Source organism: Xenopus laevis, chromosome 7S (assembly GCF_017654675.1).
Source record: "Xenopus laevis strain J_2021 chromosome 7S, Xenopus_laevis_v10.1, whole genome shotgun sequence".
Classification (NCBI taxonomy): domain Eukaryota; kingdom Metazoa; phylum Chordata; class Amphibia; order Anura; family Pipidae; genus Xenopus; species Xenopus laevis.
The window spans coordinates 44,291,112-44,304,085 of NC_054384.1; the positions used below are offsets into that span (position 1 = coordinate 44,291,112).

Below are 12,974 nucleotides of genomic sequence, written 5' to 3' on the forward strand. Positions count from 1 at the left end.
GCAGCTAACCAGATAACTCAAACTCCACAAGTAGTACCTCACAACCCCTCTCAAGCAGAGGTGGATTTGCATTCCTCAGAGGAAGAAGGGATAATTCCAGAGGACGATTCAGAATGGGAAGATGAGGAGCACACTAATCCACATTTAGAAAGCTCCCACAAATCCCAATCGGAAGCTATTCACTCACTGTTAGCGGACATGTTCCACACACTAGGCATTCAAGGGGAACACAAAGAATCCAACAAGCTGGATAAACTGTTTAGTCCCACTATAAGGAAACAAAGGTTTTTCCCTGTACATGAGACAGTGAGTGCAGGAGGTCATTAATAAGGAATGGAAAGCTCCAGACCGCAGAGCAGTCAAAGATAAGAGAATGGATATACTGTATCCTTTCAGCCAAACTCATAGAGATAAATGGGAAACCATACCCAAGGTAGACGCCCCGATAGCTAGATTGGCTAAACGTACGACTATACCTCTAGAAGACGGAACAGCGTTCAGAGATCCCATGGACAGGAAGGCTGAAAATCTTTTAAAAAGCTCTTTTGCCTCATCTACATCGGCATTTAAACCGTCAATCGCAGCAGCATGTGTTGCGCGAACCATGACCCTATGGCTAGAAGAAGCGTTATCAGGCTGTTCTGAGGATTCTTTTGACATGCATGGTCATCTCTCAAAGGTGCTTAATGCGGCACACTTTTTATGCGATGCCTCTATGGACACCCTTCAATTACAAGCCAGGGCCTCTGCCTTTTCAGTAGGTGCTAGAAGAGCACTATGGCTCAGATCCTGGAGTGCGGATCCAGCCTCCAAGAAAAATTTGCCATTTTCGGGGGCTTCACTCTTCGGGCCGGAACTAGATCCTTTGATAAATAAGATCACGGGAGGAAAAAGCAACTTTTTACCTCAAGACAAAAAATCTAAACCTCCAAACACACAGGCAAGAAGACCATTTAGGTCACCGAATTTTGGGAGACCTTCCCCGCAACATTCCAGACAACAAACATACTCTAACCAACCCAAGGGTAATTTTCGTCCCTCCAAGAAGCCCTCGTGGAACTTTCAGAGACGCACTACCACGGGAGCAACAGACAAGACACGAGACGCATGAAGGGGCAGCCTCCCCCGATCTTACGGAGGCGATAGTGGGGCGCCTCTTAAAGTTCAGGGAAACCTGGCTAACCACAACTTCAGACACCTGGGTCCACAACATAGTTTCAACAGGCTACAGGCTACAATTTCACAGGTCACCCCCCCCCAACGCTTCATTCGTTCAACCCTGCCATCCCTACCAAACAAGAAGAGACCTTTAAAAATGGCAATCCAAACTATGCTCAAAGCCAAGTCAATAATAACCGTTCCCGCAGATCAATGGGGACTAGGGTTTTATTCAAATCTTTTTCTGATCCCCAAAAAAGATGGTTCACAACGTCCTGTACTAGATCTAAAATTTCTCAACAAGTTTCTCTATGTACCCTCATTCAAAATGGAATCTCTGAGATCCGTGATCGCAAACGTGGAACAAGGAGATTTTTTCACGACCATAGATCTAAAGGACGCTTATCTACACGTCCCAATTCATGTAGACCCTCAACAGTTTCTACGCTTTGCAGTTCAGGGTATCCACCACTACCAGTTTCAAGCTTTTCCTTTCGGCCTCACAACGGCACCCAGGGTGTTCACAAAACTTATGGCAGCTCTAGTGGCACACTTAAGACAACTAGATATTGTGGTGCTACCATATCTAGACGACCTGCTAATTCGGGCACCTACATAGACAACGGCCTTAGCCCACACAAACCTCTGCAAAGAAGTTTTAGAATCTCATGGCTGGAAGATCCACTTTTCAAAAAGTACTTTAATCCCAACTCAGTCCATCATTTTTCTGGGAGTTAAGTTCGACTCTCGGCAGCACAAGGTTTTTCTGACGACTCAAAAGCAACTCAAGCTTCCAGTAGCGGCACGTCACGCAATATCCCAAAGGTCAATCTCGCCAGGGACTGCATGCGTCTACTAGGACTTATGACCTCAGCCATAGAGGTCGTACCTTTTGCTCAAGCCCACATGAGAAACCTCCAGTTGGATTTTCTCCAAAAATGGCGCGGGGATTACAACAATTTGGACTATTCAATTTTTCTATCAGAGGCAACCAAAATTTCTCTTCAGTGGTGGATTCAAAGAGAAAACATCAAGAAAGGAAAACTGTGTTCCATTGCCAACTGGGCAATAATCACCACAGACGCCAGTCTCACAGGCTGGGGCGGCGTATTCGACCACAGGTCTGTACAAGGTCGGTGGTCACAGAAGGAAACCTCACTCCACATAAACGTACTAGAACTACGGGCGGTTTACCTGGCGCTAAGACACTGGTCGGATCTTCTAAGGGGATACCCAGTAAAAGTCAGGTCAGACAACGCGACAACGGTGGCGTATATAAACCACCAGGGAGGCACTCACAGCAGTGCAGCATGGAAGGAAGTGTCCCACATTCTACAATGGGTGGGACTTTCAACTTGTCTACATTTTTCCACCCATACCAATGATTCACCCTGTTCTCCGTCGTCTGCGTCTGTTTCGGACAACAGCAATCGTAATAGCACCTTTTTGGCCCAGGAGGGCTTGGTTTTCAGATCTAAAGAGACTTTCGATTGCTCCCCCGTGGCCACTTCCTCCACGGCCAGATTTGCTTCAGCAGGGCCCCTGTTGGCACCCATCTTTGGAAAGATTATCCCTGACGGCTTGGCTATTGAAAGCTCCATATGGAAGGGTAAGGGGTTCTCAGACAAAGTCACCACCACTCTGTTGAGAGCACGCAAACCAACAACAAGCTCTACCTATCACCGCATATGGTCATGCTACATTGACTGGTGTAGACAGAGACACTCTGATTATCAAACGTGCACAGTTCCTCTAATCCTGGAATTCCTTCAGGATGGCATGGATAGAGGATTGGGAGTCAATTCACTTAAAGTCCAGATCTCAGCATTATCAGTGTTCTTTCAACTTCAGCTAGCATCGTTTCCTGATGTCAGGACTTTTATCCAAGCAGCCAGTCATATCAGACCACCATATAAAAATCCACTACCACCATGGAATTTGAATTTCATTCTACAAGTACTGCAGGGTCGCCCTTTCGAACCTCTAGCTTCTATAGATATGAAGTTTCTTACTTGGAAGGTTGCCTTTTTAGTGGCTATCTCGTCAGCGAGACGAGTTTCGGGAAATTGGAGCTCTCAGCTGTAAACCACCATTTTGCATTTTCCACGAGGACTAGGTGGTACTCCGAACTATCCCATCTTTCCGCCCCAAGGTGTCTTCTGAATTCCACCTCAACCAGGAAATTGTCCTCCCTTCATTCTGTCCAAAACCAACATCAGAGATTGAAAGACGCTTACACATGCTGGATGTGGTTCGGGCGCTCAAATTCTATTTGCATAGGACGGAAAGCATCAGAAAGACAGACACTCTTTTTGTTCTCTATGGTCCACAAGGTAAATGGAATACAGCTTCCAAGATGTCCATTGCTAGATGGATAAAAGACTTAATTCTGTACATTTACAAACTCAAGGGTCTACCCACGCCTTTAAAGGTAGGAGCCCATTCAACAAGGGGCATGAGTGCTTCATGGGCTCAAATTTGTAAAGCGGCTACCTGGTCGTCGTTGCACACATTTACAAAGTTCTATAAGTTCAACGTTTATGCTTCAGCAGATGCCAGTTTTGGCAGAAAGGTTCTACAAACAGTTGTTAGCAAGTAAAGGTCTTTCGCACATGTTAGTGCCTTCCAACTTAATTTTTCAGTCTCCTCTTTATTACTTCTCTTTCCCACCCTTTCACTTAGCTTTGGGACTAAAACACGAGTGACCTGTGCTGCCCAGGGACGACCGAGAAAAGAGGATTTGTTATCATACTTACCGATAAATCTCTTTCTCGGAGTCCCGTATAGGCAGCACAGGGAGTTTCCCTCCCTAATTCTTCACTGTTCTATACTACTTATAAGCTGTGCTAGTCGAAACTGAAGTAGGCGGGGTTAATACAAGGAAGAGGAGGATCGAAAGTTTAGTTCCATCCTGCCTCCTAAAGGGAATTGTGTATTAACCCACGAGTGCCCTGTGCTGCCTATACGGGACTTCGAGAGAGAGATTTATCAGTAAGTATGATAACAAATCCTCTTTTCTTCATCTACTTTTAGGGCTTGATTGAAAATCAGATGTATTTGGGTCACAATCATATAAAAATACTGAAAATTATAAAGGTTTCACAAACTTTTATGCTCCACTGTATATATTTAATTTTTTTTTTCAAGGACTAGGAAGGATAGGTCATGTAAGAAAAATATGATTGCAGGAGATATGCTCTATTTAGATTTTGCCAAAGCATTTGAGACACTGCCCCACAAACGACTGCATTCTAAACTAAGGTCTGTTGGTTTAAATCAAGTTGTTTGTACAGGTATAGGATCCCTTATCCGGAAACCCGATATCCAGAAAGCTCAGAATTACGGAATGGCTCCCATAGACTCCATTTTATCCAAATAATCCAAATTTTTAAAAATTATTTACTTTTTCTCTGTAATAATAAAACAGTAGCTTGTACTTGATCCCAACTAAGATATAATTAATCCTTATTGGAAGCAAAACCAGCCTATTGGGTTTATTTAATGTTTAAATGAATTTCTAGTAAATTTAAGGCATGAAGACCCAATTTACAGAAAGATCAGTTATCCGGAAAAACCCCAGGTCCCGAGCATTCTGGATAACAGGTCCCATACCTGTACATGGATAGGAAACTTGCTGCAGGGTCTTGCTCAGAGGGTAGGGCCCAGTTGGAAGTCTTGATTGTTGTTTTGTTTTTAATTAACTTGCTATGTTACTATGTAAGTTGAATTTTCCATCTAAATGAAACCACCTAATTGGAGTGGCTTTTTTGCCTTCCTCTGGATCAACTAGCAGTTTGATACAAATGGGGAAATATTCCTCCCAAAAGGGCAGTTGAAGTCCCATGTATTTTTTTGACTTGCTAAAATACCATTCAGTCCTTATTTGAAGCTTATGTATCTATCTTTTTTTTTTAAAAAAAACCTTTCTTCTAATGAGTATATGCCCTTGTGTCTGCTGGAAGAGCATACTGTTAAATAAATCATCAAATACTTCATTATATGGTCCTCTTATATATTAAAAAATATTTATCATTGCCCCTAAATTGCTGTTCTTCATATCTGAGACTTTCCATACCCGTTACCAGCTTATGTACATGAAACAAAAAGAAATTGTGAGCACCAGACTACCCTACCCTACCCTCTGGTACTTATGTATGTAAATCATTTTCTGCTACAAATGATATATAACCATTATTTACACACACGAAAAATTCCTTTAAATACATATCACAAAAATTGAGGGCTTAGAACAGCGGTCGCCAACTTTTTTTTTTTTTTTTTTTTTTTACCCATGAGCCACATTCAAATATAAAAAGAGTTGGAGAGCAACACAAGCATTAAAGAATTCCTGGGGATGCAAAATAAGGGCTCTGATTAGCTATTTGATAGACCCTTTGTGGACTGGCAGCCTACAGTAGACTCTGTTTGGCAGTATACTTTGTTTTCATGTAATCAAAACTTGCCTCCAAATCAGGAATTCAAAATAAGCACCTGCTTTGAGGCCACTGGGAGCAACATCTAGAGGTAGATGAGCAACATATTGCTCATAAGCCACTGGTTGGGGATCACTGCCTTAGAGCAACCTTCGGTCGTACTATTTAAGCTCACATGTTGCATTAAAGCCCATCAAGTGCTTTTAAAAACATTAAACCGTAGCTGTGTTCATGTACTCTTTGTATTCAAACAATATAGGTGCATTTTTTTTCATCTGTGAACCATCAGCAACACTGTACATTATTTGGTGGGACCAAGCTAATTAAGATGCACCTTTTCCTATAGACTGAATCGCAATGGAGACCAAAACTGCAGTGCATGTTCTTAACTGAGCCTTACAGAGTATCTTTATCCACCTTGCAGCTGCTTGTTAGCATTGCTTTGTACAGCAACATTTATTATCTACAAGTACCTACCTCTAGATCCTTCTCCTTCAAGGATCTGCCTAGATTTCGAGTTTGTCTAGATCAGGAGTGCCCACACTTTACTAATGCAAGGTCTACTTTTAGTGATGTTGTCCCATTATGAACTCTATCCCTAAAATCTTTAGTATTCTGTTCCATAGAAAATATTACTTGCATATTATATTGATTTATGTGTGTTGCTATATTTAACAAACAACTATTTCTTATGTAACCTTAACATAATAAATATCTAAATTGAAATCATGAAACAGGAGGGTGATATAGACAAGCTGTTTGTTGACAGTGACTTGAGATCTACTGATCACCAGCTAAAAGTCTACTGGTAGATCCTGATCTACCTTTTGGACACCCATGGTCTAGATCCTGCTGCAAGAGTTCTACATCCTGAATGGAATGAATTAGTCTGCATAGCGTTATGCCACCTGCAAATGCTGATGTAGTAAATAATTATGAGTGTTAATGTTTACTTCAAAATCTATGAACTTTAGACACAGGTATTTTATGTTTGATCTGGCACATTTTTAATTCAAAAAACCTTATAATTATAATGTAACTGTACATTTTGCTCCTGTTTTGATATTTTTTGACAATTGGTTAGCTACTCCACCCTAGAACGACAGACAAATGGCAGACAAAGCTTTTCTCCACAGAGAAAATCTCAATTCGGCCACCTACCAGCTCACGTGTTTATTCACTGATAGACAGTGAATATGTGAGTTACTGCGCACATGGAGTAGATTTTGGCCAGAAATCGCCTGTGTGTGTATTAGCTAGCTGAAATCACCCCCCTCATGAATCGTTAGAGGTCAAATATGGGTCTTCTTCTCCAGCAACAACAAATAAAAAGATGGAGGTAGACAACTTAAGAGGCACAGACCATTAATGTAATGTGGTGCTCCTGAGTTGGATCAGTAAGTCCTGTGTATAAGTACGGTTCTTTAGTCTAATTAATTTTTATTTTGCTTTATTTTCCCATGACCCGTTTCAGAAGATTTTTTGTTTATCTAACATGGGCATGAGCATAACATTTCTGAATTTATTATTGTTTTACAAATATCAAAATTGTGTGTTTTAGCCTTACAAAAGGGATTCTTAGATTCTGGATACAGAATTTTGGGTGCTGTGGCTAAGGTGAGGGAAGCTTTCCAGCCTCCAGAGCCAGAATTTCCACCACCACCACCTGATCTGGACCAGCTTCGGGTAAGGGTCTAACTCCTTTGTAATGTTTTGCCAGAAAGAACGGTTCATTTTTTCCCCCCCAAAAAGATAAACATTTTTCAAAGAATATTTATTTCTCGTTATTCACTCATTCAGTGTTAAGGTATACACTTTGTTGCATTCGCTATAATTGATACACATGATTGAGACATTTATTGTTCAAATGTTATTGTTTAATAACCCAAGTAGGCACCATTTTCTTTCAAATACTATGCCTGATACCGTGCCTGCTAGAAGCATAGTAGGATACGATTTCAGTGAAGTCTATCAGATAAAATTTATATAGAGAAAAATCACTGTAATTTTGATCTCAAATACTTGAAATGCAAAAATGCCTTCTGCTTTTTTTGTGCCTTGAATTACTGCATGTAAGGTGTTTTACATGCATTTGTAAAGGATCAGCAGGTGAAAGCTATTTTAGGCACTCTGTTACCCATGGGAGAGATTTCCCAAAGGTGACAAAGCACTATGTCTGTTTTTAGTTTAATTCAATAGCTCACCCATGTCATCCTCCATGGATTCTTCTGTTTAACTGTGAAAGTAAACTTGGCATCTGACTTTTACCAACCCCATTACTAAATGCTTTATTGATTTAGCTCTTTCATATTTCTCCCATTGTTTGCTCTAAAGATTTGGCTTCAACACCGTATAGTAAACATTTAATTTTGAAGTAACAAAGTGTGAAAATCATAGAAATTGTTGTACCTCTGCCTGAGAATTTCAAACTTTTTCTGTTTGGAAAAACTAGAAATAAGAAAGAACAGGACAGAACCTAGAAAAGGTAGTAAATAGTCAATGCTCTGCGCTACAGAAAAGAGGAAGGGTCCACTCAAACCAGGGCTCAACAGGGAATTTCCAGGTATCCTGGCAGGTCAATTTGACCCTATTTGTGTAAGATTATTCTGTGTAGATTTTCCATATAGTTTAAGCTGTACCACCCGGCAAAACACTGGTGGATACGTAAATGTTGATAGCGCCAGTGAAGACTGCCACTGACAGCATGTCAAAATCAATCCACATTGAAAGATGGTTGCCTTTGATTTCATTGTTGTCTTTATTTTTCTTCTTGGTATGTCCCTAGGCAGCACAGATGACAACTGGATTAATGTACTCTTTCCTCTGAGGCAGGATGGCAATGTATAAAGAAGTTGTCCTCAGAGGCCAACTTCCCTGCATTAACCCCTCTCCTGTCAGTTCTTTGTTATCTTGCTTACTGATAGTAGGAGGAGATCCCTTACCTTTAAATGAAATTTTATTTTATTACACTTTTTTCATTTCAAGATGACTATATGCTCTCTCAAGTAATTGTGTACATACTTTGAGGATGCCTGACGTGCCATTGTGCTGTGTCTTCTATTGGGGATGACTATAGGTATGCTGTAGCAATGCTAGGCTGATCACACACATACGATTATGTCTGCCTGGGTAGCTCTGTTTTGTGCCTACTGTTGGTATGCTGTAGTGGTACCAGGCTAATCACCCACATATTAACAGTCTGTCTGCCCAGGTACCCTGTTGCTCAACATGACTTGCAGTGCCACCACTTCTGTCACACTAATTGCCAGTACCCTACATACAGGCCACACAATGACTGCTCCAACACTGATTTCAGTTGTTACTTCTATTGCACTGCATGGCAGTTCCTGCAGCCATCTTGTGTGTGAAGGATTTCCCATTATTTATCACTCAATAAGTGGATGCAGTAATGAGAAGTGACATAGAGTTGATCATATCTTCCAAAGGCCACAATAACATTGATGGAACCCACATTAAAGATACTCCTGTTGGCTACATTTGGTTTCGGAACATGATTGGGTTTAACAGGTACAGCTAGCACTGCGTTTGGCTGATCCTTTTCTCTTAATCACATGAAGAAATGAGTACTGCACCAGGTAAAGTTCAATAACCTGGTGATGTGCACATGGACAAAGTACTTTACACTATAATACCAAAAAAGTCCCATCATTTCGCACAGGAAATTTAAAAATTTAATGTGCTGCCAATTGGAAATAACAACAGTACAGAAAAAAGGTTAACAAGACACTTAAAGCTCACAGGACTGTTCCTCCCCCATACTGCTAATTCTATATCCTACAACACTTAGGGGCAGATTTATCAAAATGTGAGATTAGAACTAAGCTCAGAAAAACTCACTCACTTTCTATTCATTCCTAAGGGATTTTTAAAAGCATATTTATCAAATGGTGAACTCCATCGATAAATATGATTCTAATAATCCCATGGGAATGAATAGAAAGTGAGTGAGTTTTTCTGAGGTAAATTCTAATCTCACATTTTGATAAATTCGACCCTTAGTGACCCAGTGGTGATCATGCTGAGACACCCAGGTGTTACAAACAAAGTAATCTATATCAACAGCCCCCCTCACTCACACAACCTAAACCATGTACATTGCAATAATATCCATTAAAAAATCAATTGCAGATTTATACACAATGCAACAAGTGAGTCTGGGGATATACTTATCCCACAACAGCAAATTTGTATGAGTATAAATGCAGTGGGGGGCAAGCAGCCATGCCTCTACGTGTGTTGCCTTTACCAGGCTTTATCAGGAGTTTCCTTTCCTCATGACTAGCCTAACATGGCTTTTGAGCAGCTTGAACAGGGCTATTGTAACCACCCCAGCCAGGAAACAACAAGGCAAATATGTAAAGAAGGACCCATGCAGGCTCTCAAAAATTGCAAATTTATTATACACACAGTAGGAATCCTCAATGCCCTTACCTTTTAACATACCTGAATATGTCTATCTCTTTCAAGCCTAGGAATGTCAGCTTCTTGGCACAACTGCCACTAATAAGTTGGCAGCAGCTCCATCCTCATCTCGCACAGTACTAGCAGAAATAGAGAATTAGGCAGACGAGGGCCCCACTAGGGAGGAAGACCCCATACAGGAGGATCTGAGTGATTTGCAGAATGTGAAATCCTTTTCATATGCCACTGAATCAACACATGAATCTGAGGCACTTAATGTGCTGTTATCTGACATGTTTTAACCCTGGGGATCCAGGAAGAGCACAAGGAGCAAAGACCAGACTGTTAGACTGACCTTTCAGGCCATTCAACTATGCTTACACCCAAAAATAGATAAATACCCTTTACCAATTTTACCCATCGAATAAATATATATGGGACACTTGAAGACAGACTTCCTTTTCGGCTTCTACAGATTAGTCTTTTAACATGCATGATCATCTAGCAAAGATAGTGAATGCAGATTACTTTTTGTGTGATGCATCCATGGAAGCTCTTCAACTGATAGGTAGAGCTTTGTCAATGCCAATTGGAGGCAGAAGGGCCTTGTGGATGAAGTCCTGAAATGCTGATCCAGCATCAAAAAGGAACTAGTAGCCCTGCCATTTTTGACCCAGAACTAGACACTCATTAAAGGACAATGCAAGCCTTTCTTTATGGTTTTGTACCACTGATAATGTATGCATAGTTTTTATTATAAAAGTAAATGCCTCAACTTTCCTTGTCCTTTAATAGGATAACTGGGGTAAGAACAACTTCCTTCCACAAGACAAGAAACCACTTAATACCCAAACAAAACAGTTTTCGCCCCACTTCTTTTGGTTGCCATTCACCACATCGTTATATTCCTGGAAGTTTGGCTTGCGTTCATGTTCTGCTCAGTTACACATTAGTTCTGATGTTCTTTTTGTAACTTTTGTATTCTCCCACTAGTTCCTTTTTTTTTTTTTACCATTTTTCACTTTTTGGACTAACCCTTCTGACACCGTTGCTGCCTAGGGACATACTGAAAAAAAGGAATTTGTTACACTCACAGATCCTTTTTTTTTTTTGGGATCTATTCGGGGTCCTGTCTACTTAACGAGTGTACGCAGTGTTAGTCGTAACTGACCAGGGTGGGGTAAATGCATTTGAAAAGTTTTTTTTTTTTTTTTCTACATTGCCATTATGCCAAAAGGGAATCGTGAATTTAACCTTCTGTCACCTTTTAACTGTCATGGTTGGCACCCTAAATTCACCCTGGTATCGGCTCTTGCTTCCACCTTTAACAGCCGCCTTTCACCTCGGGAGGAGCCCTCGGCTAATCGGATGCCACCAGGTCTTAATAAGAGAGGTGCAAAGCAAAGGGTTCTGAACGAGCAAAGGGGTACAACGGTAAAGCAGAAGTCTTTTGGGCAGAAGGTCACAGTACAAGGCGTAGACAGAAAGCAAAGTCAGATCAGGCCGGTTCAGGGCAGGCAGAGCATAAGCGGAGTCAAACAGGCAAGGGTCAAACCAGGAGATCAATCAGACGCCAGAAACAGGCAGGGGTCACAACAGGTAATCAAATCACAAGAAATCCGAAGCTTTAAATAGCGCAGAAGCACCAGGAACTCACTAGGAGATAACCTATAACGGGCACTGAGAAATATATTCTGCCATTTTAAATACCATTTGAACTTCGCGCCATTGCGCTCTGGTGTCATCACGCTAGCGCACATGTGCCTATAAATAAGAAGAATGTGCGCCTCGCGTAACCTAAGTTGCCAGCAGAAGAGGAGCGGTGCCCGCCGCACCACTAGACCACCAGGTTGAGTGCTACCTGTTGCATTAACGATTTAACAGTGAGTGTAACAAATCCCCATTTCTATATTTGGGCATTAGCCATATCAGGTAGAATTCTATTGTTTTGACCTGTGTATCTGACCATTTAGCTCTATATGTCTCTATTGAAAACAAAGTCTTTCCTGTAAACAATGCTCACAGGAAAGATCGTAATTGTTACATTGTCTATGGCCACCTTCAGTGATGTACAGGAATGATCATTCTACAGCCTCTCAGCTGAACCTAAAAAAAGTCCAAAAAGTTAGAATTTCTAAGTAATTTTTTGGATACTTCGACCATCGAATAGGATACTATGACTTTGAATTTACTTCAACTTCGATTCGAAGTAAAAATTGTTTGAATATTCGACCATTCGATAATCGAAGTACTGTCTCTTTAAAAAAAACTTTGACTTCAATACTTCGCCAAATTAAACCTGCCAAAGTGCTATGTTAGCCTATGGGGACCTTCTACAAAAAATTTTTAAGTCTTTACACATCGAATAAAAATCCTTCGATTGTACGATAAAATAGTTTGATTCGAACGATTTTTATTCGACCGCAGGATTTCCAAATTTGCTGAAAAAGCTTTGAATTCGAAGTTTTTTATTTCGATGGTTGAATTTCAAAGTTTTTTGTACTTTGAAATTCGATCCTTGATAAATCTGCCCGTTTATGTTGTGTTTGTAATTGTAAAGTAGCTCTTACACCTTATTACAGTTTTTCCATCCAAATGTGAATGGCTCCAAAGCAATTTATGACGTCACTTAAACAGTAAATTGGGACGTATGTGCTTTTCTTAAGCGCTAAGCTAATATGTTTTTTCTTTTTTAGCTCTCTGATGATGCAGCACCTCCAAAGCCACCTTTGCCAGAAGGAGAAGTTCCACCCCCCAGACCACCACCACCTGATGAGAAGGATGAGGAATTTCCAGAGCAGAAGGTGGGGGAGGTGGTGAATCAACCAATGATGGTCGCTGCAAGGCAACTGCATGACGAGGCTCGAAAGTGGTCCAGCAAGGTAAAGTGGAAGAGAACCGTAAAGAGCTGGGTAATAAAATGAGACAGTGGAACAGGGCAGGGGTAAAAGAAGAAAAAGT

General features: G+C 40.9%; 1 protein-coding gene across 2 annotated transcripts in view; it reads left to right on the plus strand.

Moving 5' to 3' along the window:
* vcl.S (vinculin S homeolog) overlaps positions 1-12,974 on the plus strand; it is a 112,134-nt gene that overhangs the window by 76,432 nt on the left and 22,728 nt on the right. For both annotated transcript variants that reach the window (XM_018239445.2, XM_018239443.2), the window contains exons 17-18: positions 7,153-7,277; positions 12,710-12,895. In XM_018239445.2, the coding sequence (XP_018094934.1) occupies positions 7,153-7,277; positions 12,710-12,895 (311 nt within the window). The remainder of the gene's footprint in view (positions 1-7,152; positions 7,278-12,709; positions 12,896-12,974) is intronic.